Source organism: Prunus avium, chromosome 7 (genome assembly GCF_965620075.1).
Source record: "Prunus avium chromosome 7, drPruAviu1.hap1.1, whole genome shotgun sequence".
Taxonomy (NCBI): Eukaryota; Viridiplantae; Streptophyta; class Magnoliopsida; order Rosales; family Rosaceae; genus Prunus; species Prunus avium.
In genome coordinates, this window is record NC_142290.1 from 4,266,316 (window position 1) to 4,293,122 (window position 26,807).

The 26,807-nt window shown below is 37.5% G+C and overlaps 2 protein-coding genes and 3 pseudogenes across 2 annotated transcripts; 2 read left to right on the top strand and 3 right to left on the bottom strand.

Annotated features, from left to right (window-relative positions):
- Nucleotides 1-23: 23 nt before the first annotated feature.
- On the top strand, nucleotides 24-2,447 carry LOC110759384 (DNA-directed RNA polymerases II, IV and V subunit 6A). The gene is made up of 6 exons (XM_021961437.2): nucleotides 24-206; nucleotides 295-328; nucleotides 403-575; nucleotides 680-731; nucleotides 2,054-2,121; nucleotides 2,225-2,447. Exons 1-6 carry the CDS (start codon nucleotides 172-174, stop codon nucleotides 2,292-2,294), a joined length of 432 nt encoding a protein of 143 aa, XP_021817129.1. The 5' UTR covers nucleotides 24-171; the 3' UTR covers nucleotides 2,295-2,447.
- Nucleotides 2,448-7,484: 5,037 nt separating this feature from the next.
- LOC148292865 (uncharacterized) lies at nucleotides 7,485-8,644 on the bottom strand (annotated as a pseudogene).
- A 1,483-nt stretch (nucleotides 8,645-10,127) lies between these two features.
- LOC110759394 (replication factor C subunit 3) lies at nucleotides 10,128-17,079 on the bottom strand. Its single transcript, XM_021961444.1, has 11 exons — nucleotides 16,835-17,079; nucleotides 16,625-16,735; nucleotides 16,409-16,441; nucleotides 15,132-15,300; nucleotides 14,625-14,806; nucleotides 14,368-14,504; nucleotides 14,131-14,229; nucleotides 12,290-12,359; nucleotides 12,008-12,082; nucleotides 11,148-11,193; nucleotides 10,128-10,470 (listed from the first exon to the last, which is right to left on the bottom strand). Exons 1-11 carry the CDS (start codon nucleotides 16,916-16,918, stop codon nucleotides 10,412-10,414), a joined length of 1,065 nt encoding a protein of 354 aa, XP_021817136.1. The 5' UTR covers nucleotides 16,919-17,079; the 3' UTR covers nucleotides 10,128-10,411.
- Nucleotides 17,080-17,973: 894 nt separating this feature from the next.
- LOC148292866 (uncharacterized) lies at nucleotides 17,974-20,491 on the top strand (annotated as a pseudogene).
- Nucleotides 20,492-20,773: 282 nt separating this feature from the next.
- LOC148292867 (DNA repair protein XRCC3 homolog pseudogene) lies at nucleotides 20,774-21,655 on the bottom strand (annotated as a pseudogene).
- Nucleotides 21,656-26,807: the final 5,152 nt, after the last annotated feature.

A 26,807-nucleotide genomic window follows, 5' to 3' on the forward strand; every position in this document is an offset into this window, starting at 1 on the left:
AAGCGGCATATTCTTATTATTTATTAGGGTGGTCATCCCCTCTCGAATCATCCGAAACCTTATTTCAAACCCTAAACCCAGTCCCCTGCCTGAGACATTACTCTCTCTCTCTCTCTCTCTCTCTCTCTCTCTCAAGTTCTCAACCCCTCAAAACTTGTTCACTCATTAACAATGGCGGACGAGGATTACAACGACTTGGATATGGGGTTCTCTCTCTGCCTCCCTTTTTAAACTGTGGTTGTTTCTGTGTTTTGTGTATATGAATTTGACTCACTTTTATTTTATCTAATGCAGATATGAAGATGAGCCACCAGAGCCAGAAATTGAAGTAAGCTTTTCTTTTTGTTTTGTTAGTTCGCTGTCTCTTGAAAGAGAAAGTTTTTGAAGAAGAATAATGGACAGGAAGGTGCAGAGGAGGATGTGGAGAATATTAACAATGATGATCTTCCGGGAGACACCATTGAAGCTGAAGACAAAGAGGAGCAAGCACAGGTGGAACGACCTCGGAAAACCTCAAAATTTATGACCAAATATGAACGTGCTAGAATCTTGGGTACCCGTGCACTGCAGATTAGGTATTTCAAATTCCAAACCTTTCCTTTTCAGTCTAAAATTTGAATTTGAATTTTGTTGATTAATTTTGGCTCTGACCCATCACAAATTTTAATCTTTCGACCAGCATGAATGCCCCGGTGATGGTTGAATTGGAGGGTGAGACTGACCCACTTGAGGTAACATTCCCCCGAAGCTATCTGTATATCATTTTAACCCTTATAAATACATTAGCAAATTAGTTGCCCCTCCCTCCCTTGAAGATGCTAGAATGTTAGTTATCAAGCTTCAGCCCCAATTTGACCATGTTATTTTGCTGCTTACAAAATCAGGTCCTTGCATATCGGATTTTTTATTATTGCTTTCTTAAATACTCATTTGAACAGTTTGAATAAGAGGTGAAAGTGAAGGAGGACTAGAACTTATGGAGTGATTATATCTTAAAACAAATACTAATGACCTTGTTGACTATCTCACTGTAGATAGGATGGATTTCTAAGGTTAATGGTTTGGGAATAAGAAGAGGAAATTAAAGAGTAATAAGTTTGTTGAATAATTGTCAGGAGGTGGTTTGTTTCTTGGTTAATTTTTGGGAGAGGAGGACATGATGGATAATATGGAAGCATGACTGTAAAGGAATTGTGTGAGTATATATCATGAGAACAAATTTATGCTTTTAATGTTTCAGTTTAATAAATTGTTGTTTGTTGTGTCCTCTCTCCCTATGAAATGTGAACAGATCAATGAAGGAGTTAGTTGATCTTGCCTTTTTGTTCATATGCTTTTACTATGCTTGGAGGGTCAAGAATTTGGTGTATGTAGTTGCTTATGCATATATAGTTGTGATGTGCGGATTAGGGAGTGAGTGTCTGGCCTCTCTAGTTCAGATGCTCATATATAGGTAGATGGTTTGCTCACTGTCATATATAGCTAGATGGTTGTAGGTGGTGAGGGGCTAGGAAGTAGCTTTTTTTTTTTTGAAGTGTGGCTCACTGTCACTATAAATGAGATTGTTTCTCTAAGTGTAATAGAGCCTATAATCAAGTAAGGACTGCTAGTTATCTAGATTAACAGCTGGGAAGAACATTATAGCAGTAAAGATAATGTTAATGACTACATTAATCAGAAAGAAGATGAATGTGACACATGCTTTGGATAATTGTTTTAGAAGACATGTTAGGCCAATGGCCATGGCACTCAGAATTAGAAAGATATTGCATACCCTTAGTTGGATCTCCTTTGTTGTTTCTAGTTCTTACAGCCATGTGTTGGGTGGAAACAATTTTCATTCATTTTCTACTCTTAAGTTGTTTCAAACAGTGGCCACATGGACCACATGATGATTGATCTATTTTACTATATATTGAACCATATTAGTAATTTCTTAGTTACAAATGAAAAGATGGTATATAAGTGAACTCCAATTGCTCCCTAAATTGTGCAATAAATTTTGTTCCCTTACGCTACACGAATATAATCTTTATTATTTTGAATTGCTTAGATTGCTATGAAGGAGCTTCGTGAGCGGAAGATACCCTTCACCATACGCCGCTACCTGCCTGATGGAAGGTGAGGTTCTGGTTTTATTTTCGCCTATGACTTTTTGGTCTTGGCTTTGTAACTTGTAACTTAATTGTTTAGGAAAAATGTTAATTGGGTGTGAAATTTTCAGTTACGAAGACTGGGGAGTAGATGAATTGATTGTGGAGGACTCGTGGAAGAGACAGGTGGGAGGTGATTGATCAGATTTCATTTACGCATGTAGAATGGTTACAATGTCTATATGTAATCTATAATTGTTAGGAAGATCTGCCTTTTGCCACTGGCCCTATGAACTTACATGTCGAAACACTGTTTATTTTTGGGTAAATATGTTGGAACTCTTTTGCAGACAATGTTCATATGGCCTTTCTTTTTGGGGTCCCTTTGGTTCCCATCTGTTAAAATTGGCACTGATCAACCTTAAAGTTACAAATTATTATACCATTGACCCTTATTCTGTGAGCTCGTTCGAATGTCATATTGACAAGAAATGAGAAATTTTCTTTAAAGAGAAAATCTAACGTTGTAAATTTTTACTTATTTTAAAAGTGGCATCAATTTGCAAAGGACCCACTAGTATAGTGGTTTGGAGTATTTACTCCCTCAGGTAAGGTCCTGGGTTCGAGTCCTAGTATCAGTGTAGTGTGTGTGAGTTTAGTATGCTATCGCCCCTCTCAATAGGAAAGGTCCTCAAAAAAGTGGCATCAATTTGTATCCATAAGTGCCGTGCCAATAAAAGAGCGCTTAACTTGAAAGTAGAAAAGAAACTATAATGAAGACTCTGCCGGTGTGTGATGCAATTAAGCCCACCAAAAAACAAATTGGACATATGTCCATTTTAATTGAAAATGTCTCATTCAGTCCACCAAACAACAAATTGGACCAATGTCCATTTTAATTGGAAATGTCTCATTCAGTCCAGCCCACCAAAGAGGGCTTGAGATCCGTACATTCCAAATATCAAAACTTTTTTTTTTTTTTTTTTTTGGTCAAGCAAATATCAAAACTTGACTCTACTAGAAACAGAGAAAGAGAAGATTAGGAACTAGTTGTTGTATTGGAGGCCGAATGTCCTAAATTAGCCAAGACATCCGCAAGTATATTTGCTTCTTGAAAACATGCTGGTTGTGTACACAAGAAATTAATATCATTAACCACAGAGTAATATAAAACTAAGAGAGTTAAGAGAGAATTGAAGAAAGAGAGTAACTATGGAATTTCTCATCTTAAGCTCGTATCTTTCATCTTCATTGAGTGCCTATTTATAGGCAGCTAGAATAGACTATTACAAATATAATATAGTGAGTAATTGGGAGGGTGAGTCATATGGTAGGTATAGTTGGATACGATGTGACATACATTAGGTATACTAATCCATGGTGGGCATCCATTACATATAGTTTATAACACTCCCCCTTGGATGTCCACCATGCATGAAATATGCCTCGTTAAAAACCTTGCCAGCAAAACCCAGTGGGATAAAAACTGGTCGAAGGGAAAAAGAGTACATAATCATGTGTTACATATAATTTTGTGTTATGTTCCATATAACACAGACGAACGTGTGACACTGCCTCATTAAAACCTTGCCAGGAAAAACCCAGTGGGAAAAAAAACCTGGACGAAGGAAAAAGAGTACAGTGTTGGATATCTTTATGACTCACACGCTCCCCCTGATGCTGGCAAAAGATTTGCGAGTTTACGCATCCCAATATCGTGAACCATCTTTCTGAACCTTGTAGTTGGTAATGCTTTAGTGAACAAATCTGCAAAGTTGTCGCTTGATTGTATTTGTTGGATATGTATTTCACCACTTTTCTGAAGCTCATGGGTGTGGAAGAACTTTGGTGAAATGTGTTTGGTTCTGTCACCCTTGATGTAACCATTCTTGATTTGTGTAATACAAGCTGCATTGTCTTCATATATTGTTGTTGGAGTATTTTTATTTGAAGACAATCCACACGTTTCTAGTATATGTTGAGTCATATTCCTCAACCATATGCATTCACGACTTGCTTCATGTAGTGCTAATATTTCGGAATGGTTCGAAGAAGTGGCGACTAGAGTCTGCTTTATGGATCTCCATGATATGGCAGCGCCACCACAAGTGAATACATAACCAGTTTGAGATTTGCCATGATGTGGATCAGAAAGATAACCAGCATCTGCATAACCGACTATTTGTGGTTTTGATTTCTCTGAATAATATAAACCCATGTCGGTTGTTCCACGAAGGTATCTCAATATATGTTTGATACCCTTCCAGTGCCTTTTTGTTGGTGCAGAGCTATGTCTTGCTAACAGATTTACTGAGAAAGCAATATCAGGTCGTGTACAATTTGCTAGATACATTAAAGCTCCAATTGCACTAAGGTATGGTACCTCTGGACCAAGTAGCTCTTCATTATCTTCTCTTGGGCGAAAAACATCTTTCTTTACATCAAGTGATCGAACAACCATAGGGCTACTTAATGGATGAGCCTTTTCCATGTAGAATCGTTTCAACAATTTTTCTGTATATGTTGATTGATGGATAAAAATTCCATTTGGCAAATGCTCTATTTGCAAGCCAAGGCAAAATTTAGTCTTCCCAAGATTTTTCATCTCGAATTCTTTTGTTAGATATGCAGCAGTTTTTGTAAGCTCTTCAGGGGTCCCTACAAGATTTAAATCATCCACATAAACTGCAATAATAGCAAATCCATTTTCCGTTCTTTTGATAAAGACACACGGACAAATAGGATTGTTTATATACCCTTCTTGTAAGAGGTATTCGCTAAGGTGGTTGTACCACATTCTCCCTGATTGCTTTAGTCCATACAAGGACCGTTGTAATTTGATCGAATACAAACCACATTGCTTTGGAATATTTGTTACAGGATTTTTAAAACCTTCGGGGATTGTTATATAAATATCAGTATCAAGTGATCCGTATAAATATGCTGTAACAACATCCATAAGTCGCATATCAAGCTTTCCTGTGACAACCAGGCTAATCAAGTAGCGCAATGTAATTGCGTCTATCACGGGGGAATATGTTTCATTATAATCAACCCCGGGTTTCTGTGAGAAACCTTGTGCTACAAGGCGTGCTTTGTATCTCACAATCTCATTTTTCTCATTTCGTTTTCGTACAAACACCCATTTGTGTCCAACAGGTTTTATGCCTTCAGGTGTTCGGACTACTAGTCCAAATACTTTACGGTTTTCCAATGAATCTAACTCTGCTTGTATAGCATCTTTCCATTTTGGCCAATCTTTTCTATGTCGACATTCTTCAACCGTTTTTGGTTCAGGATCCTCATTGTCTTTTGCAATATCTATTGCAACTTTGTAAGCAAATATATTATCTATAATCACTTCCTTTCTATTCCAGCTTTCTCCTGTACTCATGTAATTTAAACTAATCTCATCATGTGTATCTTCGGGTGCATATGCCGCTACAGGGGCAGTGTTTTTATCAACCTTAAACTGATCAGTTATTGTCTCTTCAGGAGTACCTTTTATGATTTTATATTCTTCTGGAATATGCACTAGTGTCTTTCTCTTTCGGGGATTTTTATCTTTAGCACCCACAGGACGCCCACGCTTCAGGCGTGCCTTTGATGTGTTATCATGTTGTCCTTCAGGGATATCAATCCTTGCGGGAGTATTTACGGCCGGTATATAAGACTTTATTACTTTCTTTGTATCAGTAAATGCGTCCGGTAATTGATTTGCAATGTTTTGCAAATGAATGATCCTTTGAACTTCATGTTCACTTTGATTTGTATGTGGATCAAGATGAGATAGTGATGGTACATTCCATGTAATTTCACGCCGTTCTTCTGGAATCGGTACTTTTTCTCCCCCTAACGGCGGGAAAATTGTCTCATTAAAGTGGCAATCTGCAAATCGTGCCAAGAACATGTCACCCGTTGAGGGTTCAAGATATCTAATGATGGATGGAGAATCAAATCCAATGTAAATGCCAAGACGTCGTTGGTGACCCATTTTAGTTCGTTGTGGTGGAGAAATTGGGACATAAACAGCACAACCAAAAATCTTTAAATGAGAAATATTAGGTTGTTGTCCAAAAACAAGTTGCAATGGAGAGTATTGATGAATAGAGCTTGGACGAATGCGAACTAAAGATGCAGCATGTAATATAGCATGTCCCCAGATCGAAGGGGGTAATTGTGATCTAAAAATTAGGGGTCTAGCAATCATTTGAAGGCGTTTGATAAAATTTTCTGCTAAACCATTTTGAGTATGAGTGTGTGCAACAGGGTGTTCAACATTAATACCAATTGACATGCAATAATCATCAAAGGCTTGAGATGTAAATTCACCAGCATTATCAAGACGAATAGTTTTAATAGGATAATCAGGAAAATGTGCCCTTAATTTAATTATTTGAGCAAGTAGTTTTGCAAAAGCATTAGACCTTGTAGAAAGTAAGCAAACATGTGACCATTTGGAAGATGCATCTATTAATACCATAAAATAACGAAAAGGTCCACATGGTGGGTGAATAGGTCCACAAATATCTCCTTGAATCCGATGTAAAAACATGGGAGATTCACCAACAACTTTTACCATTGATGGTTTAATAACCAACTTTCCTTGTGAACAAGCCACACATGGGCAATCACTCTGTGGAAGAATCTTCTGGTCCTTCAATGGGTGACCAAATGTATTTCCAATTATCCGACGCATCATTGTTGTCCCTGGATGACCAAGTCTATCATGCCAGAGCATGAATAGTTTCTGGTTATTAAACTTCTGGTTTATATAATTTGATTCTACTGCACTTATGGTAGTATAATATAATCCTGATGAGAAAGCTGGAAGTTTTTCCACTACATGCTTCTGGCATGAGTTAATATAAGTGATGCAAAGATATTCTTTGTTCCCCTCATTCATGGTTTCAATATGAAATCCATTAAGACGAAGATCTTTAAAACTCAGTAGATTTCTTCTGGATTTGACTGAATACAAAGCACTTTCTATATAAATGTTTGTTCCCCCAGGAAGTATTATTGTGGCTCTCCTGGAGCCTTCAATTAACTTGGAAGTACCCGAAATGGTATTTACATTGGCTTTAGCTATTTTTAAGTGCGTAAAATATTTCTTATCTCGAAGAATCGTATGCGTTGTTGCACTGTCTACTAGACATACATCTCCATCACATCTTTTGGAATAGCTCAAAGCATTGATATTTTTCATATTTCTATATAAGATGATAAAGATAATTAGATCATGAATCCATCTTATTGAATTAAAAACATTACACAAAAATGCAGAAATTGAAACACTCCATACAACAAGCCCTTTATTTTAAGTATTAAACACAACATGCGGAATTTTAAACACACAACATAAAGTACAATGCAAAGTTCAACATTGAATCATTCATCATTCATGTCATCATAGGCATCATGCCCATCATTGCTATCATTGCCATCATTGCCACCATCATTGGCATTTTCTTCATTGATTATGGGATCAGTGTTTCCATTTATTTCTGTAAAGAAATCAGAAACTTCTAAATGGGTGATATCTAGCGGCTCGTTATCATCATCAAAAAGATTATCGAAATCAGTGTAGTTTGTTTCCTTTTCCTTTCCCTTTCCCTTGATTGATTCTTGATATAGATTAACAAGATGTTTTGGTGTACGACATGTACGTGACCAGTGTCCTTTCCCTCCACATCTATAACAAGCATCATCATCTTTCTTTTGGGAATTATACATCACTTTTCCTTTTCCTTTTCTATCATTATTATTCCACTGCTGGTGGTGTGATGTGTTTCTCTTATGACTTACTTGATTTCGGTAATTGTCATAATTACGACCACGACCTCGTCCTCGGCCGTGTCCACGGCCGCGTCCACGACCACGCCCATATCGGCTTGCATTTGCTTCAGGCCATAATGTTTGCATATTTTCATTTGCATTCGCTTCAGGGAATGGTTTTGATCCCGTTGGATGAGACTGATGATTTTTCATTAAAAGCTCATTGTTTTGTTCTGCAACAAGAAGACATGAAATCAGTTGGGAATATTTCTTAAACCCCCTTTCTCTGTATTGCTGCTGCAGGAGCATGTTGGATGCATGAAAAGTAGTGAATGTCTTTTCCAGCATGTCTTCATCTGTAATTCTGTCTCCACACAAGGTTAATTGAGATACAATTTTAAACAATGCTGAATTATACTCATTTACAGATTTGAAATCCTGCAAACGCAGATGCATCCAATCATATCGAGCCTTTGGAAGTATTATGCTCTTTTGGTGGTCATATCTTTCTTCCAAATTTTTCCAGAGTATTGCTGGATCTTTTACCCCAAGATATTCAGTCTTTAATCCTTCATGAAGATGCCGTCGAAGGAAAATCATTGCTTTTGCACAATCCTGCAGGGATGCTTGATTCCTTCCCTGATGGTATTTCCCAAATTATTTGCTTGCAAGTGGATTTCAGCATCCAGAACCCACGTTAGATAATTCTTTCCAGAAATATCTAGTGCAATGAAATCGATCTTGGCAAGGTTTGACATTGTTGTGTATCTATAAAATAACAGTATAAATTAATAATATAAATACTCAAAATTATGTATTTGAAGCTATATATCAAAATTTAATAAATTTTAAGACTTCTGGCTCTTTGGATTATCATATCATTTAGAACTTCTAGTTCTAATATTATTTTGAATTTAAACTTCAGGTTTTCATTCAACAAAATTCACTTCTTAGTATTTATGATATTACAATTATCATTTTGGTTTGGAACTTCGGGTTCGTAATATGAACTTCGGGTTCATGTATAATAAGGAAACTTCATTACATAAAAATAATATATAAACTTTAGCTATTAAACTTATGCATATATTCAAAAAGGGAATAAGTATATGATATATAAATGTCATGCACGAATGTTAGATATAAAATGGATTAGAAAAATATTCTGCACAAAGGTTAGATAATAGATAAGTAACCTGCACAAAAGTTAGACAATATAGAATATTCATGTGTTGACATAGCTTCCACCTGTTTTAATTAATATATGTATAGCTACATCTAAATGAAACTTGGTTAGTAAAAATAGTACTCATATTTAAATTACAGTATATGAATTTAGAGAGAAGAAGATCATACCGAGTTCAATCAAGAGCCTCGGGTGGTTAGAGACTCGTGCTGATAACGTAATATAAAACTAAGAGAGTTAAGAGAGAATTGAAGAAAGAGAGTAACTATGGAATTTCTCATCTTAAGCTCGTATCTTTCATCTTCATTGAGTGCCTATTTATAGGCAGCTAGAATAGACTATTACAAATATAATATAGTGAGTAATTGGGAGGGTGAGTCATATGGTAGGTATAGTTGGATACGATGTGACATACATTAGGTATACTAATCCATGGTGGGCATCCATTACATATAGTTTATAACACAGAGAAAATAAACGCTAGGGAGGTCTTTTTCCATTTTGAAGTAGCTGAAGAAGTATTTGTGAATAATCTTCAATCTATTAATAAATAATATGGATTCAGATGGCAGGCCCATTACAGACCAAATTTAAGAGCAATTGCTTCAACATCTGAAATAGAGTAAAAACCAATTGGCATCGATCCTGGAACACGAACATGACCAAAAACATTTCTAAACCCCCACTAGCTTTCCCACAGTTCAAAACTGGGCTGTGAAAATTAAGTTTCCAAAAAGGAGTATCAAGGATTTTTCATTTAATGTTATACAAGGTTTCGCTGAGAAATGTTTGGGAGAAGGATAGTGGGATGGTTCCTTTTTTTTTTCTCTTAGATTTTAAGGTAAGGAGTTATGATGATTCCAAAAGTCCAGTAAAAATTGTTTTGTATGGAGGAGACCATTGGACATCATTTAACATGGACGAAAAAAATATACCAGTTTCTTTGAACCCAAATTTGCCAGCAAACAGTAAGTTTTTTCACAATCAGGTGAGGCAGACACAATATTTAGCTTAAGAAAGGGTGAAAGTTGAGAACAGATTTGCTGGGCAAAATGTCACTCAAACAGAGATGATTAAAAAGTTCATCACTTTGATTACAAATGGGAGACATCTGATGTCCATGAACTTGGCTAACTTTTCTGTAGTATTTAGCCAATTCTGTAGAAACTGCCAGGCAAAGATTTTAACTTCGGGCGGTACAGCCAATTTTCAAATAGAAAAGGAAAAACAATGAAAGAGAAAAAGAGACTATTACAAAATCTTCCGATAATTTATAGTGACACATGTACACAGTTCAGTGCCATCATGTTCAAAGTAACATTTTAGATTCAAGGAAATCATGCCAGTCTGGTGCTCAACCAAATGCTGCAATGAGGAAACCCTTGTAAATGCTCATGAACTTGGCCACGAATGCTGAAAAATAAAATAAAAATTGCCGGTGAGAAACACCATTAGAGATCCATGACCACTTCTTACAATGCATCACTTATGAGCACAAGCCAAAGAGGAAGCTGTAATTCCATAAACTAAATAAAATATGATGACCAGAAAAATAACTTCACACAAACTATTATAGATTCATGTGAAGAAAAAAGTGAAAAGACATGACAAGTGTGAGGAAGAAAGGAGAAAGAAAAAGAAAATTGCGAAAAATGATTCATGTCGTATCCCAGTATCCATCGCATTCGGAGTGTACGTTAGCCCATATCAAAAAGTCGAAGTAGCCAAAAGTCAAGAAATAATAGTACTCCATTGGTGGACATCTTTGCAACAGCTTGAAGGGAGTGTTGGCTGGGACCTATTTTGAGCACATGTTTTACTTTATGATTGTGTTTTATTAGCCTATATTAGAATTTGACTTCTAGGGGTATTTTTGTCTTAGTTGTGTAAACATATCAAATGTCTGGCGAGCATTTACAGGATTGATAAGTGGGGATATGAAGACTCCAGCTTCAAGATGAAATTGCATCTAAGATGAAATGAGACCGCCAAGTTGCACACAACGTCATCATGGAAAGTAGTAGTACAAAACAACACTAAAGACACATCCTCATCATTATTTCACCCAACATCTAGAAGCATAAAGGTACCTTCAAGGTGAAATATAGCTTTCTGCCCAAGACGCATCCTATGTTCCTGTAAAATAGAGAAATGAAACTCCAATGTAAAAATATTTACAGTAATCAAATACTGACTTTAATAAACTATTTCTAAGCTGAGCCACAAGCTTAAATTCCGTCTGACAACAAAACCTGCTAGTCTGCTCTTCATAATGCGTTCATCACATTAACAAGATAAAAGTGATGAAATTTGTCTACTGCCAGATTTCTGATGCGACTTAGTAACCTTATAGTCTCTTTATCCAAATTGTTCAATTGTGCTTCTGTTTATCAAAAGTAAAGTACAGGAACACCAACAGGAAGTGAAGAATCATCCTTGGTTTTTTATCTTTTCTTTTCCTTTTTTCTAGGAGACGGATCAATATTACCCCAACACGACATAGCTCCCAGTACCCTACATTGCATCAGAAATTGATGACCAGATTACTTCCACCAACCCTACTGCCCTATAATATAATTAACAACAAATAGCTGTTCTGCCTTTTTTTTCATCATCTACTAATATATATAAATCAGTAGGACATGGGGGATATTTTCAAGATGAAGGAAAATGACTATTAGGACATTGTGAATCACAATCAATGACTTGCTCACTTTGATTCACTTGTAGCCGGGTCAGTATGATAATGATTCTTAATCATGTATATGGGCACCAATTGTACAGCATAAGAGATTGCAAGTTCACAAGGGTTATAGATGCTCAGAGACATAAAGCATGATCAAAACCACATTGTGGAAAAGAACTACTGTCAGAATCAAGACTTTTGACCTAGACTTGATTATATACTTACATAATATGCATTTTCGTCCAAAATAAACAAAATACTTACATAATATGCAGCCCAATGGCAGACCTCGTGCTTCAACTCTGCATCCAACTTCTTCAATAACTCATAAAGAAGCCTCTGAGAAAAAGCAATTAGGAGCTTCAAATCAATTGGGAAAAGAATCATACAAAATAATAGTGGGAAAGATCTATACCTTCAACACAATATCTGCAAGAATACATTTAAGAAGTAGCTCATACAACTTTTACCACACTTGATAAAGCCTAAAGAAAATAGGTGTGGTAAAAATATTGTAAAAAACAACAAAGGGAAAGAAATCTCTACCTTCAAGATGATCTCTGGAGGAATACAATTAAGAAGTAGCTCATACAATTTTTGCCGCACCTGATAAAGCCTGAAGCAAATAGAACAATCTCTGATAAGATAGTTTTAAGAAATACTAGAAGATTAAAAATGAGAGGTCAGGAATCATCTGTCCTATTTCTATAATCATGAATATAGTTAGGAAAATAAAAGGAAAAGAATTCAGACTTTAGCAGTCACTAATTGTATGCAACAAAATAACAATACAGAATGTGTGAAATCCTTTCACGTAATATAATTGCGTTATGGTCAACAAGGGCCTGCTGGTCACTATTTTCATGCAATTAATTCAATCATAAGTTACAAAAGGTGACGCTTCGATAAGAGAAGAGTATGATCCTGCAAATACATATTCTATTTTATGCTACATGGCACCCATGCATGCTGCCATGAATTTCACAAGGCTTGGCCATCTTTTTGCTTCTAAGATATTCCTTTTTTTACCTCCCACTTTCATGCTTTCTAGATATAAAACAGTTTCACATTTGTAGATGAAAGACTGACCAAATCAGGACATCATAGGAGGTTAGACATCAAGTGATGGCAGAATGAGTACGTCTTACAAGATTAATCCAACAAGCATATATACAGAAGTTATGTCAAATTTGGCTATGTTGCAATATTCTACTTCACGGCCAGAAAGAGAAGCCATAACTATCTACTTAGTCTGCTTGAAGATGAGACATTGAGACTGACAAAGATCTAATGGCAGATTAACAATTGGTAACACGTTGAAAAGAAGCGGAAAGGGTGAGGATGGATAATACATACATCAAGATACCACAAAGTCAAGGCATGTGGCAAAGTAATTATGTTATGGATAACTGAGAAGTCCAAGCATAGTGCACTCCAGGTGGTACAGAAAGATGGACAAAAAGAAAGTTTAATGGCAAAACATAATCTCCGGATGGACAAGAAACTCATCATAATAATTATAGCAAAAGGATTAGCCCTAAATTCTTTGATGAAGACACCCAAAAAAGAAGCTAATTTTACTACTTTTTCTACACTATATCCACTTCCTCCATCCTATCATCAAAACCTATTAATCTTTTTTCAGAAAAACAATCCACATAAGATCCGATATCACAGACCGTCAAAGATTACATGCCTTTTTGCTGCCCCATATCAAGGTAATGACGGAAAACCCACACCACTTGAAGCACATTCAAAACCAAGCCCAAGTTTGCATTGTGAAGTGGATATGTACCAGGTTACAAAGAGATCAATAAAATGGCTTCTCAATCTATCAAAGTGGTTGAAGACACCACAAAAGAAACAGAAAAGCAAATACAAGAAACAAGCAATAAACATCACTAGACCACAGCTAGCCAATCCAGCATAAAAGAAGAAAAAGAAATCTCTCAAAAGTCAAAAGTAACTGATGCCCCCATAAAGATAGCCAGACTTTGACTCTATCCCAAGGTGATGACCCGAAGAAATATCTCTTTTAAAGACATAGCTACCACCCTACCCAACGTTAGAAGATAGACCTGAAATAAGAATCTAATCAAACTGATTAAAAGGTAAATCTCCTACCCCTAGAAAGGCACCCTTATATTCTACCACGTTATAACCATTAGATGGGTTTTTTCTTTTTTCTTTTTTTAACAACTTGTAGAGGGGGGGGGGGGGGGGGGGGGGGTCAAATGTGTAACATAAATCTGTGGAATTCCCACATTTATCTTTTTGTAATTTATTGAGTTGGATTTGATCATTAACTACAAAACGACAATTTCGAACTAACTACGAAAAAAATATTGCAATAAACGCCAATATTGTAGAGTGCAGAAAAACCAAACCTTTTTGGGCTCTGCTCCTTCATTACATCAGATGCAATTTCAGAAACATATTCCTCCCAATCCATTGGGGGTATTGCCTGGTTACTTGTAAAGGGATACCTACAACCACATCAATAGTACACAGAAAGACTATAGATATCAGGAATGTGCAAAGTCTACATGGTGCACAGAAGAAAAAGAAGGAAAAGAACTGCTTGGTGCAGCTGATGATCAATAAGAAGAACTATGGAACTTAACTGTTGAACACGACAAGTTTCTAATGACAATATAGATCTCCTTAAGCTCCTATTTGATTTTTCAGCTATACGAGCAGCAAATCCAGAAGGAAGCTGCAGCCCTTCTTTCTTTCCAATGAACTCCAATACTTTCATAATCTGGCACCCGAAAAAATGAATTCATTTAAAGATGCACGAATTAACAGTGGAAGTCAACATACTTGACAATCTTGTGTCTAACACAAGCAATTATACAAGTCGGAAGACAGAAAATTCAACCTGTTCTTCTGTCGGTGCATTTATTCGCACATTAAGACACCGAGACCGGATTGCTTCAGTAACCTTTGAAGAGCTGTTACAGCATAGTATTAGCCTGCAATAGGCACTATATTTCTCCATAGTTCTTCGAAGAGAATGTTGAGCTTCTCTTGAAAGTTTGTCAACTTCATTCAGCACTAAGACTGATATTGCAAACAGGACATAGTATCAGTATGCACTCTTAAACATTTGGACACCCAAATACTTTTTCATCCAACTGCAGTTTTTACTTTCCATTTTATTTAATTCTTGGTGCAAGCTGGGGAGGAAAAGGAAGAATACAATGCCAGTTTCACAGTACTGTGAAAATGATGAGAAACCACATAAATAACCATAATATAAACAAGTAATTCATTCAACTAAGAGATAAATATAACCAAATAAAAAGAATACGACCTGCATACATTGAAGTATATGTACAGAAGAAATACTAATAAATGATCAGCAAGTAAACTTATTTAAAACTACCTTTATATCCTTTTTTCCCTTTTGTGTCAATGGGTCTATTTTTAGCCATTTCTTTAATTATCTCTTGAACAATATATCTGTCCTGAAACCCTGCATCACTGGGGTTCAGTTCAATATGGTTGGTGCTCGATAATGTAGTCAGCTCTATATCAATGGTTCTACTTCCAGCCTGAAAATAAACCACAGAAGCATTTTAGTTAAAATGCAATACAAAATTAAAGGATAAAATAAGAAAGTGGAGTCCAAATACCAGTTATAAGGTGCTCAAAAATGCATGTACTATGTAATCAACAAGGATGATATTAAGAAAACAAAATACAGATCTATCATAAAACATAAATATTGTTTACTAAAAGTCAACAAACCCAAAATATCTTGAAATAAAGCGAGCATGAAAAGATAAATAAATTCGCCAAATACATTATACTGGGGGGGGGGGGAGGGGATTTATCAAGGAAGACATCTGATGCGGACATCATTAGTTAGTTTCCTAGATTCTCTAGTTTTCCAGATTTCACTAGGTTTTTAGTTTCCAGATTTTTAGTAGGATTTGATTTAAGTTTCCTAGTTTATTTGAATTAGTTCCTTGGTGGATTAGGATTTCTGTTTTAGTAAGGGATTTTTATCCTATTGTCTCTAGGTTTTAGTTTGCTATATATACCCCCAATGTAGTTCTTTAAATTGGAGTTGTTGAGATATAAAGAAAAGCATATTTTCCAGAGATTGGAGACTACTTGGTGTGAAGCCAAACCCCTGGAGTGATTCCAGACCCACCCCTTTTGTTCTATTTTCTGTTTTCCATTGTTTTCGCTTCCGCTAAACAACCTAAATACTCAATTCACCCATATCCTACATCAACATCTTAATCATTTCCAAAAGCTGCAATTATGTGGATGAAAACAAAGTTCAAAGATTCTATCAAGAGAAAAAACCCGAGACGATTTTTCTTTTGAAAATAAAAAAGTAGGTACAAAACTCTGTTCTTTTTTGGGAAAGCTAACAAGGAGTAATAATAATAAGCAGCACGTGTTTTCTGAAATGAACAGAAAGTGAAATCTAAGTAGAATATTCAAATTACATTCAAGTATGTAATGATTTGTCAATGTAATGCTTTAGCATGCTCAATGAATTTGCTAAAGTCTAAAGATGACCAGTAATTATCCAATAAAACATAAATCAACGCAGCTTCACCTAAATATTAATGAAAAATAACAATATTTCCTACAGAAGCAGCATGAATGATCAATCACATGAATTAAAAAGAGGGTGAAGCTTACATCAACTTTCCATGCCCTGTTTTCCACCTTCACCTGCCAACCACAAGAATTTCTCAAAATCCATAATCCGTCACAAAAGAAGCTTTTGTTCTCTTCAGACATGTTCTTAGTAGCCAAACAAAGGGTAAGGGCCAAAATATGCATAAATTGATAATTGTTACTGGGCTGGGAGAAATTTAAAACAAAATAAAAAGTGTGAGTTAAAAAAGCAGGGACCTTATCGGCGCTGGGTCCGAAAATCTGACGAAGAAGGGCGATGATTAGGGTTTTCTTGCCGGAACCAGAAGGGCCATAAAAGAGCAAATGGGGGCAGTCCTGCTCTGAGACCTGTTTGAGATCAAGATGTCAAAAATTCAATTATAAATAAAAACTAGAAATTGGGAAATGAAACCAGTAGAGATGACAGGATGAGGGTCTGGGTTCTACAAGTTTCTTGAGGTTTTGTGCGATATCTTGGTGGACCATTGCCTGGTCTAGGGTTTTGGGTCTGTACTTGTCCACCCACAGCATCTTCTTCAATCTTCAATCTTCAATCTTCACTTCTGAGACTACTGCCTTCACTCTTCAGTCTTCACTGAGAGAAGGAAAGAGCAAAAGTGGCGGGAACTCGCAGTCTGCTGCTGACCGTTACGGAGTGGTGCGGACTTGTTTCATCAACTATTAACCGTTGGTTGGATAAAATGGCTGCGTTTTAATTCCTATTATTTATTTGATTAAAAAAGTTAAAATGGAAAAACTTATCAAAAAAGGGTGATTTTATCTGGGGAAATAGCCCTATATACCACCAATTTTATAATCTTAACTAAAAATACCACCCCTTCTCAATTTTTGTACAACTATCACCTATAAATATAAAATTATTGTCCACTTATTGCTGAATTTTCACAAGTTCAGAAAGTTTATTCTCTCTTAGGTCACTCAGCTCTCTCTCTTTCTCTGGCACAGCTCTCTTTCTCTTTGGTTTCTGTCTAACGCAGCTCTCTGTGTCTCTCTTGGCTCTCTCTCTCTCTAGCGCAACTCTTTGTCTCTCTCTTTGCTCTCTTTCTCATAGCGCAGCTCTTTCTCTCTCTAGCTTCGTTATGTCTTTTTCTCCCTCTGTTCAGTCTCTTGCTCTCTGTTTGGAATCGCGAACCCCTCCCTTTAGGTACGTCTTCTGAATAGCTGCTTGCAACCTTGAAGCTTTAGTGGATCGCCGACCTCGAAAAGGTAGTGTTGATGGTTATTTTCTTAAAATCAGTGGGATTATGTGAAATGGGTTATATTTTGATTGTTTGGGTTTGTGTTAAATTCGTTTTGGCTTTAATTGCTTTGGGTTAGGTTTTGTTGAATATTCATGCTCAGTCATCTGGGTTTGTACCAATTGCACTTAGATTGGTCTGGATATGTGAATCTTGAAACTTGGGATTTTCCATTTGATGTAGTAGATCTGTATAGTGTGATTGCTGATGTATTACTGGTGTACTGCTGTTGTGTTCCTCTTATTTTACTGTCGTATTGCTGTTATGTTGATGTTATATTGCTATTATATTGCTTTTATATTGTGGTTATATTGCTATTGTATTGTATGGTTATTGTGGTTATATTGTGTTAATGAAATGTTGTTTTGTCATGGTCAGAAATGGAGACAATTGTTATTCTCGTGTGCTACAATGGAAAATGGGTCACCTCGAAGAAGATGTGCAAATACGAAGGGGGTGAGTCAAAAGGATTAATAGTTCCACGGACCATCAAATTTGCTGAACTGTTGGACCGTGTGCATCAGATTGGTAATACAAACAGCAGGGAAGACAAGGTTAGCTTAAAATTCTCAGTTTTGGTGGCCTCGAATGAGTCGAAGCACATAAAGATTGAGGACGATGATGATGTCAAATTTTTTATGAAGTACAATTCTGAGGTAACACCTTCAAAACTAGCTCCCTTACTCGTGAGTATAGAAGATAAAGGACTGACAAATGATGTAGTTGATAGTATACATATCACGACAGATAGTAGTCGGATGGGTCGTTCTTTAGTTGTCATTGTTGAAAGCAATGAAGTAACTTGGAATAATACAAATGGCACTGATGTGGGAGGTGAAGTAGGGACAGATTTTATGGATATGATTGATTTTAGCGAGGTGGATCAGATGCATGGTGGTGATAATGGTACTGAAAGAAATGAAGTGTCAGTGTACTCTGCCCCTCCTATTTTGGGCTGCTTGAACACATATGCCCAACTGCCAATAATGCATTTAGGAGGAGAATCTGAACCCATTTGTGAACATTATTGGAATCAAATAGGTGAACAGAACCGGTACAATGAAGCCGGTGTAAATGATGGAGAAGTATATTTGGATAGGGGGTTTTCGCGAAGTGAAAAAAATTCGAAAATTACAGTTGGGCAAATTTTCTCTACTAAGAAAGCATTGTTGATGGAGTTACAGTTGATGGCATTAAGAGGCCACTTTGAATTTAAGGTGCAATTGTCTTGCACTAAGAGGTTGCTTGTGGTTTGTTGTCAACGTCCATGCCCATGGCGAGTCCGAGCATCGAGAGTTGGAGAATACAGCTTCATGATTGTGAGGTGTACAACTATCCATGAATGTGATTTGAGGTTTGTAAGTGACAACCATCGTCAAGCAACTGCAGCACTTGTAGCCACTTCATTTAAAAGGAAGTTTAAGGATTCTCGGACAATATACACAGCAAGTGACATTATGAGAGATGTGAAACACAAGTTTGGTTTCAGCATCCAATATTCGAAAGCTTGGAAAGCAAGGGAGTTAGCTCTATTGTCCATTAGAGGATCAGCGGAGGAGGCATATTATATCCTTCCAGCTTATTGCTATGAATTGGAGCGTTGAATCCCGCCACAAAAACACACATCCAAACTGATGAGAACAATCACTTTGTGTATTTCTTTATGGAGGTTGGCGCATGTATTAGAGGGTTTCGTTCTTCCATGCGCCCAGTGATAGCCGTGGATGCCACTCATTTAAAATCCAAGTACAAGGGTGTTATGTTTGTAGCAAATGCATTCGATGGTAATCGAAATATATATCCTCTTGCTTTTGGGATCGGGGATTTGGAGACGGATGCATCATGGCATTGGTTTTTTACTAAACTTCATGAAGCCATTGGTGAGTGTCCCAATCTTGTTATTATTTCTGATCGCAATGTTAGCATAGAGAATGTGTGGAACAAAGTTTTTCCAACTGCGCAACAGGGCATATGCTTTTATCATATGAAGGGGAACATGAAACGCACTTGCAAGTTGAAAAAGCATGATCACATACTTATGCACTTTGAGAAGGCTGCGAAATCTTATTCCATTGCTGAATTTGATTGTCATTTTCGCAAGATCAAGCGAAAGGAACATGTTGCTCAATATCTTGAAGAGGCAGCGTTACATAAGTGGTCTAGAGCTCACATGGATGGACGCCGCTACAATGTAATGACAACAAATATTGCGGAGTCAATCAACTCAGTCCTTAGGTTTGCAAGGATGATGCCAGTGGTTCATTTGATAGGGGAAATTATTAATCTCCTTGTGAAATGGTTCACCGAACGTCGTGACTTGGCTTTGAATTGCACAACAACATTGTGCCCCAATTTTGGAGAGAAGAAGTTGAGGAACAGGTTGGAGGATGCTGCAAGGATGAATGTGGTTAAAGTAAATAATGCATAGTATAATGTTTTGGACGGTTATATGGACGAGCTCGTAGATTTGACGAACAACAGTTGTAGTTGTAGAAAGTTTCAGCTTGAGCAGCTACCTTGCAAGCATGTAGTTGCAGTTTGCCGCTTCTTGAAAGTAAATGTATACTCAAAGGCTTCTTGGTATTACACTCGGAAAACTTGGATGGATGCTTATTCGGATAGCATCTACCCGGTACAGCCTCACGGAATGTGGGATATTCCTGAAGATGTTCGAAGTCAAGTTGTGCTGCCTCCCATGGCAAGGGTCATGCCAGGTAGACGAAAGAAGATAAGAATTCCCTCGCACGGAGAGGGCACCATTAGAAGAAAGTGCTCAAGGTGTGGTTCTGCAGGCCACAATAAAAGCACCTGTAAAAACAATATTCCATTGCGCAATGTATCTTAGACAATATGATTTGTGTTGCTTTGGTAGGTCATGTAAAATTTACTTTTATTTGTGGTGGGTTTCGTGTAATGTTGAATGGGAGTTCTTTTAAATTTGCATAATTTGGGTTGCATTGCTACAGCATGCTGTATTGCTTCTAGATTGCTATTATATTGTACTTTTATTGTACTGGTATTGCTTCCAGATTGCTATTATAATTTGAGTGCGAAATTAAAGGGCCTGGAATGTAATTCCAAATTGATAAAAAAACATTAAAGTTCTTAGAATTCCTTTATTACACAGTTACCGTGATACTCCGACTAAACCTTCTTTTCTGATTACAAATTCGGCCGATGCATAGGCCAGATGTGGGGCAAATACAAGGTGAAATGTCCTATGTGTTTGACTACATATAGTTGTTGAAGGAGCATTACGAATGTTAACCCCAATAGATTGCTCATGTCTTGCCAAGAACACTCTTGAATTTATGCAATGTGCCCAAGCCAGTCCCAAAGCTGGACTCACCCGTCTGCCTGATGTGTCCAGGGACTCCAAGTTTCCCAACCTCACCCCATTCACTCCATCAGGTGGCCCAATAAAATCCACCACTTGGTTGGTGAAAATCACCGCCAACCCAAACTTATTTGCTAAACCCTTCAATGTCCCAGATATGTTGAAGAACATTTCAGACCGCCGTTTGAAATCTGCCGGTGTTGTCTGATACTGTGATCGGAACAATGCAGCAATGAAATCAATGACAATGAGTTTCATAGGTAGGCGGGTGTGATCAATGGCAAAAAATGCTTCTATGTCTCCAAGGACATGGATGAGTTCTTGAGCATCATGAACACCACGAACATATATGTCTTCCAATGGCTACAACCTTATTAAGTTGGGGTATGATGCATGATAAAGGTTGCCTAGTTGTTGCAATCGACGAAATGAGAAGCTAAATTCTGTGAATATGTAGACGGAGGAGCGCCCTAGTCCGCCATGTGAGGGTGGGAGCTGAGCTCGTACCGTAAGTTGGAGACAAAGCTGCGTCTTCCCTGAACCACTCTCCCCTACCAATTCTGTTATGGAGTTGCAGGGTATCCCACCCCCCAAGCAGTCATCTAGTATTGGGCATCCAATGGATAATTTAGGGGTTGAAAGAGGAAGGAGCATGAGGTTTTGGGGTGTCATGTTTCTGTAATTTAGGGGGGGATGTGATGGTGCTACAAGGCATGCATTATATATATAGAGTTCATTTTGAAGGTCTGTAATGTAGGCCATCTGTCTTTTAAGGGATGTATACTTCATCCTTTTTCCAGGTTGTAATTACTTTTTTTTTTTTCTTGAATTTTTGAGGAGCAAATAATTTTAAAAACATTCTGATGCAGTACGTACTGTAATAGGATCATATTGTAACTCTATCATCTCTCTATTGTACTCTTATTGACATAATATTGCCATTATACACATGTTTATTGAATATTTATTGCTGCTATATCGCCACTCAACTGGACACCGATAAACTGTATACGCACAAATACAAAAAGAGGCATGATCATTCCATAAAATCCTATTTCCAAACTTACATAATACAACAACAGGCCACCCCATGGTTACATAATACAAAAAAAGGCCACCTCATAGTTCCATTTCCCTGTTGTTGACAAATTCGAAGTTTGCATACTTTTCAAGTGCGGCGACCACGACCCATGAAATTCATGACCCCGGCCACAGTGATTATGGCCCAGTTTCCTGCCGGATCCACTATTTTTGCAAACTTACGAAATAGTTCAAATCCCCTTTCCACTTGTTGTTGCTTCAACTTGGCCATTTCTTCTGATTCCTTGAATACCATAATTGCAGTGGTAGGGGCAATTTCAATTTTTCCTTTGATGGTCCGTGGAACTATTAAGTCTTTTGACTCACCCCCTTCGTATTTGCACATCTTCTTCGAGGTGACCCATTTTCCATTGTAGCACACGAGAATAACAATTGTCTCCATTTCTGACCATGACAAAACAACATTTAATTAACACAATATAACCACAATAAATATACAATACAATAGCAATATAACCACAATATAAAATCAATATAATAGCAATATAACATCAACATAACAGCAATACGACAGTAAAATAAGAGGAACACAACAACAGTACACCAGTAACACATCAGCAATCACACTATACAGATCTACTACATCAAATGGAAAATCCAAGTTTCAAGATTCACATATCCAGACCAATCTAAGTGCAATTGGTACAAACCAAGATGACTGAGCATGAATATTCAACAAAACCTAACCCAAAGCAATTAAAGCCAAAACGAATTTAACACAAATCCAAACAATCAAAATATAACCCATTTCACATAATCCCACTGATTTTAAGAAAATAACCATCAACACTACCTTTTCGAGGTCGGCGATCCACTAAAGCTTCAAGGTTGCAAGCAACTATTCAGAAGACATACCTAAAGGGAGGGGTTCGCGATTCCAAACAGAGAGCAAGAGACCGAACAGAGGGAGAAAAAGACATAACGAAGCTAGAGAGAGAAAGAGCTGCGCTATGAGAAAGAGAGCAAAGAGAGAGACAGAGAGTTGCACTAGAGAGAGAAAGAGCCAAGAGAGACACAGAGAGCTGCGTTAGACAGAAACCAAAGAGAAAGAGAGCTGTGCCACAGAGAGAGAGAGAGAGAGCTGAGTGACCTAAGAGAGAACAAACTTTCTGAACTTGTTAAAATTCAGCAATAAGTGGACAATAATTTTATATTTATAGGTGATAGTTGTACAAAAATTGGGGAGGGGTGGTATTTTTAGTTAAGATTATAAAATTGGTGGCATATAGGGCTATTTCCCTTTTATTTGAACCCCATAATTTGCTCTTTTAACCTCATACTAATTTTAGATATGAATAACCTATTTTACTCATATATGTAATTGCTGTTCAAAGCTGCAAAGACTTATATCACAGTTTGAAAAACTCGAAATGGGAGAGGAAGAACCTTATGTTGAATTCTATGAAAAAATTATTGGGATAGTCAACAGTTGTGCAAGCTTGGGAAAAGTTATACCAGAAGTGGAAGTGGTAAAAAAATTCTGAGATCATTGCCTATCAGACTTCATCCCAAGAAGACTGCCATAGAAAAGGCAAGAGATATAGATACTTTATCTCATGCTAATCTTAGTGGAGCTTTGCAAACCTATGAGTCAGAGTTACGTCTTGTAAAGACGGCCAACAAGAATTTAGCATTGAAAGTTATAAAAGAAGAAGATGATGATCGTAATGAGATTGATCTGAAGCAACTTGCCTTAATCACTCGTCATTTGCAAAAACTACTAAAGAAGCAAAATTCTAAAGGAAGTGGTGCAGGTACAAGATCTTCTATAAAAAAAGACGTCAAAAGATGGGTCTCAAGGATTCATTCCCAAGTCTGAAGGTAGGAAGTGTTATGCATGTTCAGGGTATGGACATGAAGCCAAAGAGCGTGCAAACACTATCTCTAAACAAAAAGAGGAGAAGAAAGCCCTGAAAGCCTCTTATAATTCTTGGAGTGACAGTGAGTCAGATATGTCCGAGGTTGAGGAGGAAGAGATTGCTTTTGTTGCCCTTGAAAACAATGATGAATCTGATGATTCAGATGAGGAGGACGTAGATATTGAAGAAACCAGAGAAAGGTACAAGGAATTGTATCTTAACTTTGACAAAGTGAAGAAACAAAATGATGGACTCAATATCAAAGTGCAAAAAAAGGAGGATGCGTGGCAGAGGACTGAAACATCTCTTCGATCCCCAAGTCAACAACTTACTTGCTGAGAGAGACTTGTTGAAGGAAAAGCTCAAGGAAGCTGAGGAGAAACTGCACATATTAATCATAGGAGCTGAAAAACTTGACAGAATGATTGAAATGGGTAAGCCAAATGGTGAAAAAACAGGTATAGGTTTCAAACCCTCCTCTTCAACTAATTCTGTGACTAAATTTGATAAACCTAATATTAACTCTAATATTGTTGCTTCTGATATTGCCTCTAAAAATATGAATGCAACTCTTTTACATGATAATGTTATGACTAGTTTTGTGCCAAAAAGGTTTAATCAAGTGTGTCATGGTTGTGGTGAAACAAGTCATATTAGGCCAAGATGTCAAAATAGAGTTAAAAAGTTTAACAAGTTTACTGCAGAAAATCTTCAAAATCAAATTTCAGAGTTAGCAAAAGAAGTTAGCAGATTGTCAGCTTCTGTTGAGGCCCACAAATCCAAGGTTGGGCCCGAATAAATTCCTGGCCCAGTACAACACCTTATTAAGAAAATATCCGACTTGGAGCACGCAAAAGTTCATCACACACGCTCTCACGAGCCACAATCCACGTGTCATGCCAAATAAATAATCTGTCATGCTAAGAATCGAGAGAAGCTTATTAAATGCACTAGCTCTATGAGCCCATGCTAATTATCCTGTCGAGCATCATATCCCATTCCAAAGGCGATAAAATTCAAGCACACCAATCAACATGCCATGCCAAGCGGAAAGTCGTTATTTTACACCTAGCCACGCTACAAGCTTAAGTGGGCCCAAGCCACGCAAATGCCCGGGGCTTGCTGAGTGGGTTGTGGTGTGGATGGTAACGAGCTTTCATGAGGCCCATTGATGAGCCGAGAAATGGAAGTTTTGGGCTGCTTGGGAGCCCCAAAACTCAAGCCCATCTCTTGAGCCCAAATATATGGGTAAGCATAAAGGAGAGAAAAAAGCCCAATACTCTAGAAAAATCAGCCCAATACTCTAAAAAAACTAGCCCAATACTCTAGGAAAATTAGCTCATTATTTTGATAAAATAGCCCATCACCTAAAGAGATTAGCCCATTCTCTTAATTGGCTAAACCATCACCTAAGGAAAGCCCACATAGCCAAGATAAAATATCTGTAATCTCTAGCACATGGCTGGAGACAAAAGCCACAACAAAAGCCAAAGTTGCCCAAGTATGTTAACCGCTGGGAGACTCCAACACGTGGGCAAAGCAAACCTCAAGGTAGAACGCTCAAAAAACCAGAGGATATTAGTGTGCGCAGGAGAAAAGGCATCGTTCAGACCAACGCTATTACCTATCTCCTTCCTTTACCCGATCTTGCCATGAAATAAGGGAAGAAAGAATGAGAGGTGATAGCCAAAGATAGGAGATTATCACTAGAGTGGCTGCGGGAAGATTTCTGCAAACCCCAAAATCTGGTCTTTGTATATTGGGCAGAGGGGGATTTCACAAAACAAGGATGGATCGAAGGAAGAGAAGAGAAATGAAAGGGAAGACTTAGCAAAATTGGAGAGAAACCAATAGGGTTTCTTGGAAAAGAGGAGCTTCCAGCGACTATAAAAGGGGGGGTATCCTCTACCCATTATCACAACCACATCAAGAGAGCAAGCATCATCTCTCATCCTTGAACCCACATCTAGAGAGCAAGCATTATCTCTCATCCCTGAAACCTCTGCAATATCGAGCCCCATTCCTCCATCTCTTCCCATTTTCTCGTCTGGTAAATCGTTCCAGAGCTTGACAAAGTTTTCGTCAAGCTACCGGAAACTACTCAACACACCCATTATACCCCCCATCTCTCTCTCTCTTCAACAAACCTTCTTAGAATCCCTTCCCCCTTTCCTTAGAACCCCTGTTTCTCATATGAATTCACAGCCCTATCTCTCTTTAATGCTAAACTCATGATTGCTTTGCTCCTATGCCACAGGCTTCTCATGCCAAGCTAAGAATTTACCTGTAAGCGACTGTTAGTTTTGCTGGTGAAGGTAACCAAGGTGCTTCCTATGGCTCAACTACCGTTTCGAAGCATTCTTGGGGTTTGATTCTTGAACTCAGACCCAGGGGCAATTTTCACACATTTGGCTCTTTACAGTAGCCTAGGCCCGTAGTAGTTGCCGGAACGAAAAAGTCCCTATAGCTTCAATGCAATATGGAATAATGAAGCAGAAATGGATATGGAAGAAAAAGGAACAAGCTGGATCAAGAAAAGAAAAAGTTCAAGACAACTTACTATGTTCCTTAGCTATCACTTCTAACATAGATGAGACTAATGTTGTTTGTATGGTTGCATTTACAGCTCTGAGTGCATGTCTCAAAGACAAATGGTACTTTGATAGTGGTTGTTCTAGACATATGACAGGTGACAAAAATTGGTTTGAATCTTTCGTCGATATGAAGGTAAGTGGGTCTATAACCTTTGGTGACGGTAAGAAAGCTTGCATTTTAGGTAAAGGTACTATCAAGATTGTTGGCTTACCTCTCTTAAATGATGTTATACTTGTTGATGGACTAACTACTAATCTTTTGAGTATTAG